Source organism: Amphiura filiformis, chromosome 7 (assembly GCF_039555335.1).
Source record: "Amphiura filiformis chromosome 7, Afil_fr2py, whole genome shotgun sequence".
Classification (NCBI taxonomy): Eukaryota; Metazoa; Echinodermata; class Ophiuroidea; order Amphilepidida; family Amphiuridae; genus Amphiura; species Amphiura filiformis.
In genome coordinates, this window is record NC_092634.1 from 52,454,797 (window position 1) to 52,475,835 (window position 21,039).

Sequence of the window (21,039 nt, forward strand, 5' to 3'; positions counted from 1 at the left end):
TTAATTTGAATATCTAAACAGCTAAATCTTTTCTGCATGCACCACTGTTTAATTGTGATTGCCAAACCAATTAGTAACGTACTTAATTGTTGACGTTTAGATAATGCTATTTAGAATGTTTAGGATATTTCATCATTTATTGAAGTTCACATTTCCGCTTATGTCTCTTTTATTATGTTTATCTCTTTAAATCTAATAATTAAAACTTGTATTTTCACTTGATACTTTTATTCTATATTTGTAAAATAAAATTTTGTTTAAACCAAGTTTGAAAAAACGAATACACAGAGCAATCATAATAGATACGAACTGATTTGTAAAAGTTTAAACAACAGTTTAGAAAAAGAGGTTGTTCAACCCCTTAAAAAGCTCTTATTCTCAGCTATTCTCTGTGCAAGAAAATTAAAAAAATTGAAAGGGGGAAGAAAATTGGTGAGGTTAAAAGGAGAGAAACAAACTAGGAGCCCGGACTAGGAGAGGAAACGAAGAAGGAGGAAAACATTCAAGGGGTAGGGATGATGATGATGATAATGATGATGATGATGATGATGATGATGATGATGATGATGATGATGATGATGATGATGATGAGATGATGATGATAATGATGATGATGATGATGATGATGATGATAATGATGATGATGAGGATGATGATGATGATGATGATGATGATGATGATGATGATGATTATATGATTTATGATGATATGATGATGGTGGACGGTGGTGATGAGGATGTTGACAGCGGCGACGACGATGATGATAACGATGCTGAAGGAGGAGAGGACGGTGGAAAAACCCAGTGAAAAAAAAAAGAAAACGATTGCAACACATCCGTCACATCAAACGTCTTCATTTGTTGCGCAATACAATTTTCAGGAACAGAATAGCTCAGAATGAACCACATGTCTATGTCTGTAGGCTTGTTATGTCTGCCAACTCAACCGAAAACCAAGATTGAACATATTGAATACCCGTGAGATACCGGTCAAATTTGGCGGGATATACCGGCATCCTGACATCCAGGGGCTATTGTCTTAACAATTGAACTTAACAATATAGTAGGTCGAAAACATTTACATTTCCTCTGGTGGTATCTTAGACGAGTCAATTTAAGTAAAATAACGAGTGCACCTATAGACAAAATTGGAATACCAATGCTTTTGCTTGCTAGTGACTCTAAACACCCTCCTGAACACAACATATCTAAAAAGGACAAAAAGGACACATGGGGAAAATGGTAATTTGCATAAATCCAAAATGGCCGCTAATGCAGGGCTCAAATGGATTTAATAAAACATCTAATTATATTACTCTCATTATTAGGATTCATAGAAAGTATAGTTTGACCTATCTCCGATGTACAGTTCTTGAGATATAGGCACAGTGGTGTTCCAATCTCAAACACCAAATTGACTCGTCTATCTTAGCAGACGGGTCACGATAAAGACATTTAAACCAACTCTGAATAGTTCCGCTGAAAATGCATTTCCTAAAATGATTTCAAGCTCAATACTGGAATAATCAAATGCAATATTTGCATAGAACAATATTGCTCGTTAGTGGATCAAGTTCATATAATATCTTAAGTTTCCTTGGTGTACGTGCTAAATCCCACGACCATGGGAGAATTGATAGCACCAGGGCACTGATGCCTTTGATAAATATTATTCTTAATGGCAGGCCATGCAATGCCAACTCATTTTCATTGATCATGCATGTTGACTTGGTTGACGCGCGTTTCATCAGGCTGTTTACAGTCAACGTACTGCAGGGTTTACTGTTCTATTGTATCCTATTAGAGCGCTGACATATTGGAAAATATTGCCAATCAATATTCAGGAGAGTGTACATTCAACGTCCAGTTTTCGAAATTGGGTGACTTGTGTTTGGCAGGTGTGAAATACATATGACTAGGTGTTTTAATTACGTAACGCATAAAGGTTTTGGCATCATTGAATGGCTGCCTAGTGCTGTTTAGTTTCTATTATAATGTTTTTTAAAAAAGAACAATCATTTGATCACTTATTGACAGTAGCCTGCCTGGTAAAGCGTTAATACGCTGTCAGGTTAGTTACCGATTTAATGGCGGAACCCTTTTGTCCTGAAGAAAAGGTACCTCTCAATGAATAGCTTAGTCGGCAAATCAAATCGGCACAAAGGAACAATTCGTTACGTAATCTATTGCTCCTCCACGAATATAATAGCTCCATGTTTACAGTAATATTAACCTTTCATAATAAACTTTCCCATCATTATGCTCCCTGAACAAATTGGGCAATTAACATGTTGAGATATGCACAAGGCTTTAGTGTCCAAGTTTAACTATACCATCCACTCACGAGATGTCGTGATTCTCGAGTTATGAGTCAAAACTAATACTCAAAATAGACCATACACCTCCGTACCATAAAAAGGTAAAAGGTAAAGGAGACGATCCTGTATAAACAGTGATCGGAGTTCCCATCTCTCTTTCATTGGCGATTGGGCCAGGCTCATCCATGTAATGTTGCTATAGTCGCTACACCTCCTCTACAGCGAGTCTTTTACCTTCCCAGCATTTAAGAATGCCTGTACCCATTTAAACACCTGGGTGGAGAGGAGTAATCGAGATAAAGTGCCTTACTCAAGAGCACAACACGATGGCGTCGCCGGGGCTCGAACCTGCAACCTTCCGATTATGAGTCAATGCCCGTTCCGTTAGGCCACCGTGCTCCCCGTACCATACTTTTCGGAAATCGGTGGTGCCAACCCGAGAAGCATTATACTATAAATTATTATTCAGAATAATGCACCGTATAAGAACAAAGAAGTCCACACACTTAAAACTTTGTGGTTCTTGCAATTTCCTACAACCCTATCATTTTCCTGTTGTAGGCCAAGAGCCCCTGGAATCCTTTTTAAAAGTCTACGATTTCATGATCAAAGTTATTAGGTAGTTTGTCTTTCATTTCAAATCCGCGGCGTATGCCTATAATGAAATGTGGCAATGAACTCCAAGCCGAGCACAGTCAACAGCTGATGTACTCTATATAACGATATCTTTCGACCAATTTATCTCTTAATCCCAAAATTTGATTTTTAAAAACACCTTTTCAAGATTCCTGGTTATGTAAGTCGTGCAACAAAGACGGTTTCTGTTTTTTCGGTTTCTCTGATCTTTAGCAAAAATTGAAGAACAATAGGCATACATGCAAATATGATCTGCGATGATCAGATCACGTATCATTTTCATCTTTGAAATGTACACATGCCGAATGCTGTGAAAATTAGCACTGTCATGATGAATTGCATTTTCTCCTATAAAGCAATCCACCGTATCCAAACCATTAACTATATAACTATGATAGTTGGGCATGCCGGGTGTCACTTCCATTATGGAGGTGTCGCATATAGACGAATCCAACGAGCCAAGTGATCATGGTGATGGTCAGAATTCAGTCTGCACCAAACTGGTGTTGTTACTGCCCAATTGGGGGATTACATATATATATAAATCCGCTTAAAAATCGATGTTGAATTGTATTGCGTTGTAAACTTTCATCAGTCTTTTGTCTACGCGTAACACGGGTGAAGAAATGCAGTTTAATATCCCCGCCAAGGCCACATCATTTCACATTTTAGGTGGAATTGACCTAAGGGAGGACCCAGCTATGGCTGCCATTGACGTGTAGGAATGCGTGAAATTGGATTCGTCTATATGAGTCGTTATTCCGAAATAAGCAAACACACACCATAACCCTAACTTGTAAGGCCCCATGTTACAGGGGAAAGTTGTCAAAATAGTATAAAGTTGCCCAAAGTTGCTTAACATTCTCTAAACATCAAGTTAATCAAAAGTTTCCCAAAGTTGCTTAACATTTTCTCAAAATTTTATAAAGTTATTAAAAGCTTCATAAAGTTTTTTAACATTTTTTAGAAATTGCCTGAAGTTGCTGAAAACACGCTCAAATCTTTCAAAATTACTTCACCCTGCGCACAAAAATGCGTAGAATGAGCGCGGATTTTACAAAGTTACAGATATTTTTTTCATTGTGGCCAGGCAATGTCATGCAGCTTTGCGCACTTTTACGAACTTGTACGTAACATTATAAAATGTTGTGAAATGTCAGACGTTTTTGGACAATTTAGACAACTTTGGTCAACTTCCCATGTGACATGTGGCCTCCTGCATATGGCCTATACACCGTTGGTTTAGGTTAACGCTCCTTCGGAATGACGGGCTGGGCACCCGGCTGGGCCCCAATTTGAGCCCTCTCCCCTGGCCCGGTGGCGGCCCATCATAAAGTTTTGTTGGGTAGGCCTATGCTCCCCCGGAATTTTGAGGGGTGGATCTTTGGGATCTGACGGTGTATCGGTAAAAGGGAGCCTTTTGGAGCTGCGAACAAGTAAAGGGGGTCTTTTTGGAGCTGCGAACAGTCAAGATCAATGGTCCTTCTTGGCTTTCTGATTAAAAATTGAATGAAAAAGAAACAGAAATGTGAAGAATTCCCAAGGGGTCTTTTAGAGCTGAAATCATCAAAATCAAGGCTTTTCAGCGCTCTGTTTTAGAAAAATTCTTCTTATAACCAATCAATTAAGGGTGGTCTTAACGGAATAATGGAAACTTTTTGGGCCTCATAACTGCTAAATTCTTGGTTTAAAGTATATATAAAAGTATAGATATTTTGAATGACAAAGAAGACATGATGAATTCATATCTGTGAGGTCAAATTTGGGCTTCATATTTGGAAAAACATCCCCCAAAACAAGTTTTTTGGTTCAAATTTGTTTGGACACCATAACAAAAACATTCTTGAGTAATATTCTTTATTGGTTTTTAAAAGCTAGAATATCTAGGACACGTTTGTTTGTTTTTTTGTTTTTGTTTTTGTTTTTAATTTTGATCAGCTTTACAAAAAATACTAAATGGGCGGGTTTTTTAATGGTTTTTGAGCAACATTTATCTTTTTTTTATCATTTTTGGTGAAAATTTCTCAAAGTTGGTCGAAAAAAAAAAAAAACTGGTCCTAGATATTTTTATTTTAAAAAAATAAAAAAAATAATATTAAAACCCCGTTTATTTGGATTTTCTCCAAAAATAGGCATTTTTGCCCAAATTTGACCTCACAGATAAATTCATCCAGTAAACTTTTATATACTTTAGACAAACAATTTAGCAGCTGTTATAAGGTTCAAAAGTTTCCATAATTCCAGGTTTAAGACCACCCTTAATTAAAGTAACATAACACAAAAAGGAAAAATAGAGCAAAATTCGGCATATACTCAAGATTGTGATTGCTTATACTCAATCCAAGTCTTTGCTTTTTTGTGACTCGATTGTTAGAAAACATGCCGAAATGCGTGATTTTGGTTATTTTTTAAAGAAATAAGTAAAATAGTGTTTTGTTTTCTTTTATCTGATTATAGGATTGAACCTTGAACATGTTTCAAGCTCCTATCCCCATTGAAGCAATTTGATAATTGCATAATTGTAATTTAACTGAAACTTACTCGGGTTACTCAGGTATTTGATTGTATACCGTATCTATACATGTAGCCTATAATAAAGTGACCGAATTTAAAACTTCGGAAGTCGAAATCAAATAAGTTTGTAAACAATGACCATGATGACCAACAACCTTGAATATCTAAAAGCTCATATCCGTGGTTATAAAAGGTGGTTTTGAAATGGTGTTATAATAATAATAATATTTATTTGAATTACTTGCAAAATACAAAAGTAACAAACAAAATTACAGTGCAGTGCATTTACTTACATTTCTTACACATGACAAAAGCAAGTAATTCAGGATGAGTGAATGGGCTTAAAGTCCAAAACAGAAGCGCCCTTGCACTCATCCTGCAAATAGTTACGGGTAGACACCTCGTCTAACGTATTGTTAGTCGAAGTAGCCAAAAATATTTCTAAAACAATATAATTATTATTGAAAAATAACACTTTGATGTTTTGCAAAAGTTCATTAATTCTACAAATCATATGCCTATGCTTGACTTACTGTTATTAATGAGTTATGTAGGCCTACGTTTTACAAAAGTGTTGTTGTTTCACTATCATTCGCAAGATGATGTGAACTACCAAATCGCAACATTTTAAAACAGTTGCTAACATACCGGTACAATGTATATAAAATTCAAGCATTTGAAAATACATAATCTAAAGCAATGGCCACATTAATCATTTAAGCATGATATTCAAGTAAAAGATTTACATTCAGACTTAAATAGGTCTACAACAAGGTTATTAACACGTTGTAATTCTGAGGGAATTCCATTATGGTCGTGGAAGAGGAACAAAGTTAACATAGAATTAAAGAAAGATGAAGTTTTGACAGTTTGGTGCAGTTAGAGCCTAGAATTATCCAAAATGGGCATACTTCTTTGAACCAGAGAACCAAAAGAAGCAGGCCCAATCTCATTGATTATTTAGGCCTACTTATGGAAAAGGAAAGGATGACTTCAAATATACATCCATTATAATATCTTAATAAATCATATGTTGCATAATGCATAAGTTTGCTTTATCTATCGGCGCGGCGCATGCACTTAAATGTTAAAATGTAGAATTAACAGTTTTAGGACCTTTCGTTTACTGACACCAAAAGTTATCGGAGCCCATGCAGAGCCCGGGGCAACAGAGTCAAGTTCAAGTATACGAGTAAAAGTTAGCTCAAGTTCACTCAACGTTGGTAACATTAACCATTGTTTATAGGGTTGCTATTGTTATGATCTTATGATTATGACATATTATTTCCTACACTCTCACTAAAGTAACCGAAAAATTCTTAGAAATTTTATCAATCGTGATAAACATGGTGATGACCATGACCATGGCGTACCGTCGTTGATATTAATTGTAAACTATTCGTCAATGTGATTGACATTATGGGTCATGCAGGATTGAAAAGTCGCTGACTTAAATTTAAACACTTCATGGCTTAGGCCTATATTAGAGGAGGTGTATTAAGTGCACCCCTTAGCCTGGGGCGAATTTGTTCCACCCATCAAGGGGTGATTAATCATCCCGCTCGCTCTATACTGCATCCTTGTTTCATGACATTTTTCACTAGATATCCACAAATAAAGGTTCGGTCATACTACCACCGCATTTGCGATGCGTTGCTTTGCGATGCCGATATATCGATTACTTTTGCCGCAACTCGTCGCAATTCCAAGTTAAAATGTATTTAACTTTATTGCGATATCGCAATGCAGTACAATGCGATGCGGCATCGCAACGCATCGCAACGCAATTGTGGCGTAGTATGAACGAACCTTGTGTATAGACATTGTGTAGTAATTTCGTTCTGGTATACCAGAACAAAATTCAAATTTCACGATATTTTGCTGAACGATTATTTTGTACATAAACATTATGTAGCCAGAGCTTTCTAGTGATATAAAAATCTCAACTTTTTTTGAGAAAAGTGACGGGGGTAATGCTGTGGATCACGAAATGCCCTTTTAATGCTATAATAGATAGGATAGCTTACACCAGGCTTGGCCCAGATGAGGACAAATTTAGGTTCGTTCATACAACGCCACAGTTGCGGTGCAATGCGGTGCGTTGCCGATATATCGATTACGGTACTTTTTGCCGCAACTCACCGCAACTCGTCGCATTTTTTACCATTTTTTAATCTTATATAAATTAGGCGATATGCCTAAATTTTAAATCCATAGGATTGACTTTTTAAATGCCAATTTTCGGATCGGTCAAACCCGACTTTTGTATTACAGTATCCCCTTGTATAATCAAGTATTGCTCCTAATGTAGGCCTACTGACAAATGATATGCATGTTTGGAATGAGATTTCAGAACAGTTTCAATCTCAAGTTTTTCAACTGGAAAGGACTTGTCCCTAATTTGGGACGGCAAAAGATTGAAAAACAATGAAAATCAATCCTTTATACTGAAAATTCAATCGAAAATGATTTGCCCCTAACTTTATCACTAAAAGATTGTAAAAGATTGAGAATCACTCCTTTTGATTGAAAAAAAAAGTTTGAAAAATTCAGCACCCGACTGAATACAAGAGAGAAGCTGAAAGTTAGGGGGGAATGTACCCATTACCGCCCCCCCCCCCCGTTATGCCGCCACTATAAACCATAAAGAGTAAGCAGTTGACCCCCCCCCCCCCCGGCACCAACTGAGTCGGGACTGTGATGACGGTGCTCCAACGGAAAAATGGGATTTCAATTGTCCAATATTAACGATTACGATGGCAGCCTACAGGGAGAGAAATTTTGTACCGTGTTGGCTTCCTTCGCAATTCAATTTAACACGCTCAGCACCCAGAAAACATTTTGGTAAATAAGCAGTAAGTATGTTATGGGTTTATTTTAACACCAATTGACTGCTAAATGCTTAGCTTTAAATAACAACATGATAAACATGACTTAGTTTAGATTTTAGGTAAGCTTAAAAATAACCCAAGTCCCAACGGCTTTAATTTATGTCATGACTTATGTAACTTCCGAAACATAAGACGTCGCACAATACACTACTATGAAAAGCAGTGTATGGGGATGAGAAGAAGTTCTACAATTTAATTCTGTAAACAGGCCTGAAAAATATGTTTATTTCTAGTGCCGTACTATTACGCCGACTTTCGTATTCGGCGAGGAGGACGATTTCGACCTCCTGGTTTGTTTACAAACAGAGAGGTAGACAAAAGACCGTCCCGCTTGTCCAAACACTCAAGTATCAGAAGGATGGTCCACAATAGCGTGATTCACGTAACATGAATAGGGATTAAAAAGCTGTCACGTAGAACCATGTGCTTCTATTGTCCAATTTGCCATCAAGATTTCATATGGAAACAGTTCAGACCCAGTACAGTATCATGTCAGAAATTAATATTTTGTTCTGGGTCTGATTATTCGGACTAGTTTATTTCCAGGCAAATTCGCATGTCACAAGTTAGCCCGAGGACGTACTCACACCTCCGTCACTACGATTTCCACTGTCCTTCTCCGTACGAAAGTCTGAGACCCCTGAGCATATCTGGTCCAGGTTACACATAAAATACCACTTTTTCTTATAAATACCACTTCCTACCATTCCTTAGGTATCCCAGGCTAGGCAAACCTTAGTTAACACATTTGCTAGTCAGCGAAATTGGCCGAGACCGGGGCCCAAACACAATGCATATTTACATAGAAATTTGAATTTTTTCGAGAATAGGTCGGTGAAGGAAACCTACATAAATATGTTTTCTATACTTCACTTGACCCAAATATATGATTTTTATGGTGATAATTAAGTCGCACATGGAATTTGAGAGTGATTTTGATATCATTTCCATTAAAAAAAGCTGCTATCGCCATGAGACTAAGATCTAGAAATACCCCTAAATGCCGTTTTGGGGAATTTTGCTAGCAGAATCTTTTTGATGAATAGTCAATCTTTGACAAGATGTAACTTTGTTACGGAAGGTGCTATGACAAAAATGTTTTCAGTTTTGGCTTTCTTTACTCAAGGGCTTAAATTTGATACCGGTATGTAAAATGATGCAGTTTGATGGCAAATTTGAATTCATCTAGCATACCTACATTCCTCACATGAAGATGAGACTTAAACAAAACATATTTGGTGCATAGTCGTAAATTCTGAGCACATTTAAAGATGTAAAAGACCAGACTTGTGACTGTTATCGTCGCCGTGTTTTGAATTCTTCCTATAAATAGATGCCGTCAGTGTGACGTCATCACCGCGATGTGACTTCACGGTATACGCGGAAAATGGTATCAATTAACAATCCACATGGAAATTAGGAAATCATGATTTCCATGACATGGCCATGTGCAGCAGGTTTTTTTCCAACAAGTTACTTACTCACCAATGTCTTTTGTTGCTAAACTTGATAAGGAGAAGTCCTTCTGTAAGAATATCCTTTTAAAATAACAATTTGGTTGAAATTTGTTGCCAAAAATGATGTATAAATGTTTTAATTCCACAACATAAATTCTTCTGATCAAACTTGCCACCATTTTCATTTGGCAAACTACAGCCTGTAGGCCTTTATGTACAGCATGTTGCCTAATAGTCTGTATCAAGTCTTTAACAAACAATTTATTTCTTTGATGCACTTCACCGAACATGTGCTTTTCAATACACTGGTAACAGAGATTTCATACTCACTGAAAGAGCTTGGCTTAGGTCTGCCATGTGTATCACATGTTTGGTGTTGGCTAATTAAAACATGACATGCTGTCATCTAGCCTTGAGTAGATTAAAGGTGTTGCTTGGTCATGCTTCAAAACATCATTATGGGTGGGGAAGAACAGCTAATCTATAATGTGGTTGGTCAAATTGACTTCTTGTAATATCATTTGCTCCACATGAGGGGTTTAGCTCTGACACTTGGGTGCAATATATGGAAACATTTATCAGTCTACAAAATATAAACATTCTGAGACATGAATTTGACAAACTGGAATTTGATTTTTGCTGAACAAAAGTAAGTAAACATTAGGGATCCTATTTTTCAAAAATGGAATATAGGGTTTCAGTGTATTTTGAAAATGATGGGTTTGTGTAAATTTTCATAATGGGCGCAGTTATCCTGGTTTTGAAATATGTAATTTTTGACAGCTCCTCCATGGATATCCATGTACACTGTCTTTGTATACTGCTTATTCGTACCCATGCTGTGCATGGGTACGAAGTCATTTGTATAACTTCACGGTTCCCCGTTTTTACTTATGTATCGCACTCATGGCCCTAGTGAGGAAGGAACAGGGCCATGATGTTTCGGGCTAGTCACAAGTTGAAGTTGGTACCCCAAAAAAGGTGGAGGTGTTACAATTTTTCGAATGTAGGCCCTATTAATGAAAAATGTCATATTGAACCAACCCCTTGTCCTATTGAGCTACTTTGGGTCTCATTTTAAAGCTAAAGAACAGGGCTAAAACTGTGTAAACTAGTACTGAAAAGTGAGTGAAAGTAAATAAATGGCATCAGCTGGAATTGAAAATTGATGGGGTGGAGGAGCACGTTTCCCTTTTTGGAAGCTGAGGGTTAAATTTGAAGATATAATTGATGATTTATCATATAAAAGCAGTGGCGTACCGTGGCCGCCCCAACCCCGGGGGGCTGAAGAAAATTCAATTTTGCCGCCCCTTCCTCAACAGCCCGAAAAGGTTGACCCAATTGTTTTCTCAGTCGTTTGAAAAACTGAAGAGCAAAAAGGGTTTCAGGCGCCAGCGCCCTAAAAGCAGCACATTTTGATGTATAGTACCATTTTTTTCAAATTTTTTATGCTTTATCAAATTTTTCCCCCCTTTTTATTTACTAATTCTTTTACTAATTCTTCCGCCGCCCTTCATTTTGGCCGCCCCTGCTTTTACTCGAGGCTAGCCCCCAAAGCCCCCAAAAAAAAAAAAATATGTGCATGAAAAGTATGTAGCAATACACAATTTGCAGTAAAGTTAATGTGTTAATCTTTCTCATTTACTTTTGCTCATCAAAGGTTGCCAGAAGATCTGAAATTAGTAGCAGAACAAAGAGAGAGACAGGGTACCATTAATTGCCACTATGGCACAAGGAAGGTCACAGCAGACCCAGCAAGCATTCCAGGTTCTACAGCCTCTCTGTGTCAGTCTTATCAAAGAGCCAACTTTGGAGAATGTCCAGATGCTACGGAGATTGTTGGAGGGTGTGGCACCAGATGCCAGACAGCAGCTATATCAGTACATTCTGTTCCCGTTGAGGTTAATCTTAAGAGAACCCCAGAAAAGGTCAGTTTAAAGTTTTCTGTGTGTACAGGTGACCAATTTTTCATTATTTGATCTGCCGCAAGTATTACATGATTTAACTTACAAAAAAGTATTCTCTATACCTAATACTAGATATATATTTAATAGAGAATAATTATATACCGTATGTAAGTTTTATAGAGAATAATCATTTGTAAGTCAAAAACATTTCTAACCCCTCTATTATCTTTGTCTCGACTATCCCATCACTAGAGTATTAGCTGATGATAGAACTTTCACAGTTTCTACATCAAAAAAGTGGAACAAGCTACATGTACCTGTCTATAGTAGACAATAGTGATGTATTATCCTGTGTATTATCCCTTACGTGACACGCATCATACTGCACGTTACACGAACGTGTACACGTATAATTATCATGATCATCACACGCGAGTCGGTATATTTTTATAGATGCAAATTATACATGTTATACGGGCCGGTAGCCCTGTTTGTCTTCAAGTCTTCATTTCTAAATGTAGGCCAAATTAATTTACTGAATGATAAGCTTACCTACTTTCATGAAAATAAAATCGGTTAATTCTTTATATTTCAATTTTGTAAATAGTGGGTATTATTTTCCTCCCAATCATCTTATTGGCCACCTCCGGGGGCCACCTGTGTCGGTACATTTCACCATTGTGTGAGTGCAACTTGTCGAGGCGGCATGTCACTCAAATTTCACATAACACCATGTTTACAAACTGGTTCCCTGTTTCCCAAGCTCACAGTAATGCATGAAAGATGGTACCATCGGAACTTTGGGAACCAGCGTATATATATTTAACTTCTTTCTTGATTGGCTAGATCATAGCCCTGTAAGATTTTCAAACCAATCAGAGACAGGCTCTCTTAATAATAAATTTATTATGAATATTCATCATTATATTCTGAACTTTTTTGTGAATGAAATTTTTCTTTACTACGATGTGATTGGTCTGGCGGCGACCATGTGGTCTACCTCATTAATATTGATTACCACATCCATCATAGCTGGCAGTGGAAAGGCTAGTTTCAGAATTTCTTTTCAAACGTAAACATATACAAATGATTTTTTACCATTTTTATGCTCCGCTGTTGTTTTAAAATCTGAGATCAATCATAATTTATAAGACTTCCAGGGTACATGAGTGATACTTTTTTGGCGATATTTATGGAAATAGCAAAATTTTAAGCTGAAAAGTTAATTATTATTTATAGAATAAATTGAGTTGTGTAAACATGTGTTGTGTGTATTTCTTGAGCCTTTGAGGGAGGGACACCAAGACACGCCCACAGAAGTATTATGGGATGGTGTTTTTGCAAAGTTGCACGTGTGTCCTGATTCTCAGAAATTCTGCTTCCCTCTCAGAGTCGGAGGAAAGGTAATTTATGAGTGTTACTATTAATTTGCTAATTGCTATCAATGTAGGCCTATATATGGCAAATAAGCTCCATTCCTGTATTATTGTGTAGGCCTATATCATTGTAACAAGTCATTTTTAATTTATAAACTATAAATTATAACTTTTGTCATCAAATGTTATGAAATTTAACTTGCAACAAAAATATCATGCACGGCCCTTGTGTGGGCCTGGCGTCGTTCCAGGTCGTGTTTTGACTGGAGAGATGGGCATAGATGAAACTCAGTTAATCAATCACCTCCAGATAATCCTAATAGTCCATCGAATTAGTATTATTTCAAACGACATCGCCTCCACTTATCTTCATTATGATGTGAATAAGTAACATTTATTTTGTATTCTAGTCCAATTTATCAATATTCCAAGTACGTTTTTTTGTTGTAACAGAAGAGGTTTAAGTTAAGCTTATTAAATATTCGTGTACACTTATACCGCATGTTCCTTACGTTACACGACCATTTTCGTTCGTGTAACGGTCAAACCGTTACACGTTTACAAGCCTAGTAGACAATCTTCATCCACAAATATGTTCAAAAAAGCTCTGAAAACTTTTTTGTTTCCTTAGAGTTAGATGCACCTTCAAATATAGTTTTAAGTAGTAATATTAAGGTTTTTATTTTGTAAGCACTCTGAGCCTTTCGTAAATACTCTTTGTATTGTGTTGTGTTGTATTGTATTGTATTGTATTGTATTGTATTTCTTTTCACGATAAAAGTCTGAGTCTGATACAGAGCTATTGATCAAATTTGGAATTTAACAAAAAGGAATTACAAAATATATTCATCTTTAAGACATTCTGTTTTCACAATTGAGATATTCCATGCATCCAAGCACTTCAGTGGGGACTGTCTAGCAAATTTGTAACCTAAGAATGGGAGTTACAGAAACCATTTATATGTACCGTATTCGTCTGAGTATAGTCCCACGTTCAAGTATAATCCCACCCCCCAATATTAAGTTCATGTTAATTTCCCGTTTTTTATGTGAAATTTTTTTTTTTTTTTTTTAAGTTTATTTTTTCCGGTTTTGGAGTGTCCCTGGACCTAGACCTAGATGCTAGATCATTCATGGTTGACCTAAAAAAAAAAATTTAAAAAAAATGATTTCAAAATGCATTCAAATTTTTGAATGATCCTAGCATCTAGGTCTAGGTCCAGGGACACTCCAAAACCGGAAAAAAAAAAACTTAAAAAAAAAAAAAAAAAAAAAAATTTCACATAAAAAACGGGTGGGACTATACTCGGACCAATACGGTAATACAGAAATGTGAACCAAACTTGTTTTCATTGCAGGTCTCAGGAGTTATGTGAGCAAACAGTGTTATGTATGTGTGATGTGCTGAAGCATTGTACCATATCAGAGTGGGACATGTTTTCTGATCTCTTCTCAGTTTTATCAATCCTTATTAGCTGCAGAACCAATGTTGGAAAAGGTAATGTGCATTTTCTATAGACTGTATTTTAAAATGGTTCCAGTTGATGTGGATAAATATGGTGTTTAACTTGGTTAAGTTTTCCGTGTTCTTACAGCCTGGATGCAAGAAATTAATTTGATTAAATATATTTCATACCTGTGGGCTCCAATGCACATAATTTTGGGAGCACAATTACTAATGGCTTTTTCTAACTAACATTAATCCTCCAATCGTGTATGTCCAGGTCTCCCTCTTCATGTAATTCCTATGTGTACAACATTAATCTATCTTTCAGGCTGTACAAACATAGACTTCCATTTTCAAAGTTTCTAAGGTGTTTATTTTCATGATCAAAATCTTTTAAGCGTACCAAATGTAGAAGCATTGCAAAGTAAAGTTATTCAACATACAGTACAGCAAGATCAGAAACATCAGTATAATGAATGATATGGACTGTAGGATATGGACCTCTCAGATATCACTGTTGTTGAAATCATCCCTTCTCAAAGAAGACTAGCCTGTTTGGACTAGTATTAACTAGACTAAACAAAACAACAATTTGCCTGTATATTTGCTGTTTTCCCCATTGCAGTCCTTTATTTTGAAAAAAAAGTATATCTATATCAATGGGGATTATGAAGCCAGCAAAAGTTGGAAGATAAAGACCAAATGAAGTGGTGCACCATTATGATTGCTGAAGTAGAATCCTCAGTGAAACCACTCATTACCATGCAGTGTACCCATCCAAAACAGTTTAATTTTGAATAAATTTATTGTGAACTTTACATGTAGTATGAAATGCGAAATTGAAATCATTTGTATTGACCAGATTTTGAAGGGGGAAAAGCAAATGTGGGCACTTGAATAAATCAAATTGATAATGTTTTTCTTTTTTTGCTTTACAGTTGCTGAATTATCAGAAGAGTTGAAATTAGCTGTAGTGAATTGTCTGATAGCTCTGATACAAAGTGCCAATGAGCAGTAAGTAATAAAAGTATAAATACAGATTCTGTTTATTTCTACATCATGATCTGGGGTGCATTTCGCTAACATTTACTTACAGTAAGTCCTAACCCATCGTAAATCCCAAACCCATCTATAGGATGTATACATTAACCCTAACCCTCCAAGTGGTTTTTGGCTATCAAAGAGGAAAGAAGGAATAAAAAAGAACAAAGAATTTGCTTCGTACCCCGGGTTTCAACCCAAGGACCCCTCGTGTGCCAACAAGGGCATCACCGACAGCTAGTCATCGGTGTTGGCCTAGCCAACGAAACCGTGCGTATATGATATACGGTGATTGCATCATCCCATCATATGGGATGTATGCATGCGAAGTCATTTCGCTTTGTCAGGTTTGGCATGGTTAGCAGCATGGGTTTCAACTTGTGATAGAACAATATGACTTGAAATGTTTTGTTAATGGTATAGTTAAATGCACGCCACCTACCAGGTCTGCATCTTTTGTGTTATGAGGCATACATCACTCAAATACCATATTTCAGTGTTGTTGCCCAATTTTAAGTAACCATTTGTTGTCACAAAAATAGCACTTCAGACATTCAATACAGAATTACACATACATGTAATATATGCATGTACTTACACGGCCAGTTCTTGGTCCTATCATAGTCGAATAAAAGAAGTTGGACTGTGTAAGGTTTCTAAACACCTTAATTTAATAATAATAATAAACAACATACTCAATAATATAATATTCAATCTATGTGAATTCCATTTCCTTATTTCAATCCACAACAGAATTAACAGACGGTTATATCAGCCATCTTTCCTGCCGGCCCTTGGTCATCTTGTGTCATTACTTCTCTCAGCTGCTGAACAGGAGAAAATGAGGGAGCTTAAAGTACAAGCTATGGAGTGTTTGCTGCACCTAGCACAGTGCTCAGGTAGGTATACAAACGATTGAGTTTGTCAAAACAGAACACCCTAAGTTCAGGCCTGCTTTAGGGAACAAGCCAAAAGTTTGATGAAGTCCTATAAAAGAAAGTCCTTTCGTTAGGGAGGGAGGGGTAAAAAAGTCCCAATTACATTTGTCAAAAAGTAGTTAAACATCGGAAGGATTTAATATATAATTTTAAAATTTTAATATTTTCTGAAGTACGATATTGACATTTTAAAGTGGTTGCTTCAAAATGATTTCAAATCAATATAGAGTGAAGTACTTACAACCGCAGCTTGTAAGTTCATTTTTTTTAAACAGCTGTAGCGCACTTAGTTTCTGTTTTATTTAAAAATCCAGCAAGTCCTAATATTTTTTCGTGCCAAAAAGTATGAAGAAAAATATTTTAAAATAAAATTAAATATTTGTTTCTTCCATGAACGTGATCATTGCATTGTCGCACCCCCTCCACAACCTCATCCACCATAGCGATAGCCCTGTAATCTATGAATACAGGTTGGAATTTTCGATATTTGACACTTGCTTTAGAGGGGAGGAGGAAGGGGGTTAGCCTGTTAACGAAAGGACTTTCGTTTATAGGACTTCAGCAAACTTTCGGGGTTGTTCCCTTATTGGAAACTTGCATAGATGTACTAATGAAGAGGACAAATGGCAAATGTAAATGCTAAAGACAAAGTCTGGCATCAATATGAAAATAGAATAAAAGTACTTTTATTCTTGATCAAGTGATGCTGTCAAATTTGGAAACCATGCAAGCTGAGGAGAAGATTATGTATGTACATGCTAGTCATTTTAGGACACCCTGTATTCCTTTCTTGCAACAGGTGTCTAAGGGAGAAACATAATTATTGCCTTCTTTCTTTCCTTCTGTGCAGCAGTGTGCGCAAAGTCTCCCCTCCCTAATGTTGTCTGTCAGTCTAGGAAAAATGCACCCAATCTGGGGGAAATTATATGGGGCTACCAATTTTGGCAAATCAAGTTCAAATTTTTTAGCTATTGGGGAATTGAGCCCCCCCCCCCCCACTTTTGAAAACAACTTAAGTGTCTTGGAGATAAGTTTACAGCCTCACCTATATTTCTTTCTTTACTGTTTCTATTGTTATAGACCCTATCAAATACTTTGTCACTCATCCTCTTTTAAATAAAATTCAGTCCAATACAATAAAACAGGTGATAGGTATAAATGGTTGTGGAATCGAACTAGAGACCTGTCCCTCGAACACTTAGTACTGTCCACCAACATGGCTGCCGTTTCAATTGTATACAGTTCTGGTTGGTTTATTTGATAGAATCTATTTTTATTGTATGTATCTTTGTGTGTTTTTTAATCTATTTAAGAAATAAAGAAAGAAAGGGTGGCATTTTGAACATGGCACAGGTTCATTTACCCACTTGTAAGTGCAGCATAGGGAGAGTGGCAATCATGTAATCTACAGATACTAAAGCAAGAGTTTATTCACACTTAACATTACTACAGATGAAGGTTGGCAAAAGAACCCTTACTCCAGTGAGGCTAGAGTAGCCTTTACATCCTTCCTACCAGGTATCGCCATGGCGATATGCAAAGTTATCCTGGGTGATACAAAGCAAGGCCAGGTAAGTGTTACCTATTTATATGTACCGTACGCATTTGACCATGATGGAGCATAACCTTTGGAGTTGTGAAAGGAAGAAGAAAACAGAAAAGAAATAGAAAGCAAAATAATACTTCTACACTACTCAAATTTGGTACACTCCCAGAGCGCTTTCACCGGGTGTGTACAATGTACCAAATTTGAGTAGTGTAGAAGTATTATTTTGCTTTCTATTTATGTTTGCCGCTACGTATGATTATACATCATTATAGAAAAACTTGATTAAGTATAAAAAGAATTGTTGTACAACTGCTTTCCAGAACCTGATCCTGTGTGGGAAACTCAACATTAGTATCTTTTAATCCAAGCAGAATAATTATCAAAGACAAAATGACTTATCAAAAAGTGAGACATTTATTAAGAAGTGCACTCACTTATAAGTCTAAGCATGTGTGTGAACAAAAACACTGATTATGAGTGGTTTTGGAAAGTAAATCGCAGATCCGCATGGATGCTTGATCACTAATATAACAATGAATGCATTAATGCCACTTTTTGTGACTAGTCAGAAACCTGACTTTTGTACGGTGCTGATTTATTTTATGTGTAAAATCCTCATCATTAAGGGTCAATTTGATCAATTTTTGGAATCCTTGCATTTTTAAAAGTCAATTTTACACCAAGTCGCTGCTGCTTACAACATTTATATACAGGTTGCCCCACCCTCCCCCGCATCAACATAGTGCTTAATCCATTTGTTACTTTGTGATGGCTTGTAGTAAAATAATATTCTTCACCTTTTTTTTCTCTCTTTCCATGCACACATATCTGGTGTACATCATCTGTAGAATGTAACAGTGGTGAGTATATACTTTGTTAACTGTCCATTTTGGTTCTTTCCCAAAAATGTGTTTATGTATCTGCAGGAGTTTTTTTCTCACAACATTACCATTTTTTATAAATGTATCTTAAAAACATAAAAACAGTAGAGATAACTTGGCTTATATCAATTTTAGGCAAACAATCAAACAGTAAACTTTTATTGATGAACGTATTCAGAGAAATGACTGGAAAAGTTATAATTAATTTAAATATTTCAAAGCAGGATTATATCAGCAATATCATTCAGACCTTTTAAAGTGCCATCTAATATGTGCCAAATTTATAGTGACAAAGTATGTAGCATTTCTACTTCTCTCCTATGGAGTCTTATGCCAATATTTCAATCCAATTCAAAATGTGTATATGATAGTCCAGAGAATACTGTGTGGTGGCACCAACAGTAGAGAGATATTGGCTTACAAAATGTTTATCTGTCACATTATTTCCTTGTTTAATAAGAATATGGGTTTATGATTGATCTCCTAACCTTAACAGAAAGCAATACAGTTGTGGTCTAGATTGGTTTCCTTGGTGATGAGTGAAGATGGGAAACATAAGAGCCAATCAGATACAAGAACCACCCATCAATCACCCAGACCTGATACTTCAAGGGCAAATGGTGAAAGCTTATTGATCAAGAGAACTCCAGAGTGGGTGGAGTCAACTGCTAAGAAGCTGAATATTTTGATTGGTCAGATTGTTGACATGGTAACAAATCCACACTGGAAGGTTCGGATGGCTATGGCCCAGTTTGCAAAGGATCTGATTTTTGAGTGTAAATGGTAAGTATTGATTAAAATTGGTTTTGGTGTGAATCTAAAACTGTGAAATGAAATGATAAAAGTGAGTTCAATTATACTAAACAATATGATATCTGTACTGTTGACATCAATAGTTTTAGGGTGCCTTCACATTGATAGATCACATGGCCTTGCTATGAAAATTCCCAGATTGAACTTTGTCAGCTACAAGAGATCATTTAAATCCAATGTGAGTATATCGCTCTAAAGGATATATCATACTAGCAGTCGCAGTGTGCAATTCAAAAATCGCTAGTGATCAAACGCTGTTAGCATTTTCACAATTACTACAAGCATCCAGTGATGGCTAGAGATATAGCAAGATTTGGCTTACATGTCAACTGCTTGTAATTTGATGATATTGCATGCTAGTGACTAATCAATCAGATATAGGCAATCACTTTTCCGATAAGTGACAAAAGTTATGTCATGTAAAACGCTACATGTATTTACAAGTATTTAATATTTTTCTCTGTTTATTTTTCAGCTCACTGACAGACAGCACACCTAAGCTTCTAGAGCTCCTTGTCAGTCTTGTTGGGGATGAGTACAGCCAGGTTGCTACTCTGAGTCAGGAGACTTTAAAAGAATTCTCCCAACATCATCTAGATGGGGAGGCCAAACAATTAGTGGAATTGCTAGAGGATAATTTGTATTCATTGATGACTGTATTGCCAAGACTGGTTAGGGCTGCAGGTGAGATGATTGTGTTGGGGGTAAGACTACCTAGCTCTAAACCCTTTACACTTTTGTGGATGGGGCTCTTCGTGTTGCATGTTTAAAAAGAGCTTGATAGTAAGCACATAATATGCTAACTATCAAGTTTTTATGGTACTTTAAAAGTACTGCATGTATTGTACACTGAGCAAAATTTTCACTGAAGCTAAGCCGTAATGAATTTCATTTATATTTTACAAATGTGCACAAATGCATTTATAATAACTCTAGATATCTGGGACGTTGAGATAAGAACTAAACTGACATAAAGATGTGTTCCACCATTCCTCTTCCGTCTCACTTGGCTTTTAGTTTGTCTTGGGCGAGTGAGCTTTTTACCCTTAGTAAGAAACCCAAAAATTGCTGAACCATTGCTTTAAATCAAGGATGGTAGGAGCCATTACGATATTCTGTTTGGGAGGTTATTCTAATATGTGATGCGAACAACCAAAATCAGTTGGATCTAGGAAATATTGATTTTGAGATGTAGCCAAACAAATGACAAATTTCCTTCGGTTTCCTGTTGTTTCGGAAACTCTTTAATTGTTCATATCTTTGGAACTGGTC

The 21,039-nt window shown here is 36.5% G+C and overlaps 1 protein-coding gene across 1 annotated transcript in view; it reads left to right on the plus strand.

The window, feature by feature from the left end:
• Positions 1 to 8,222: 8,222 nt before the first annotated feature.
• LOC140157935 (TELO2-interacting protein 1 homolog) overlaps positions 8,223 to 21,039 on the plus strand; it is a 37,422-nt gene continuing 24,605 nt past the window's right edge. Inside the window, exons 1-9 of the mRNA XM_072181182.1 lie at positions 8,223 to 8,322; positions 11,476 to 11,743; positions 14,457 to 14,596; positions 15,484 to 15,559; positions 16,340 to 16,485; positions 17,977 to 18,095; positions 18,922 to 18,937; positions 19,455 to 19,737; positions 20,243 to 20,451. Coding sequence (XP_072037283.1) covers positions 11,541 to 11,743; positions 14,457 to 14,596; positions 15,484 to 15,559; positions 16,340 to 16,485; positions 17,977 to 18,095; positions 18,922 to 18,937; positions 19,455 to 19,737; positions 20,243 to 20,451 — 1,192 coding nt within the window. The 5' untranslated portion in view covers positions 8,223 to 8,322; positions 11,476 to 11,540. The remainder of the gene's footprint in view (positions 8,323 to 11,475; positions 11,744 to 14,456; positions 14,597 to 15,483; positions 15,560 to 16,339; positions 16,486 to 17,976; positions 18,096 to 18,921; positions 18,938 to 19,454; positions 19,738 to 20,242; positions 20,452 to 21,039) is intronic.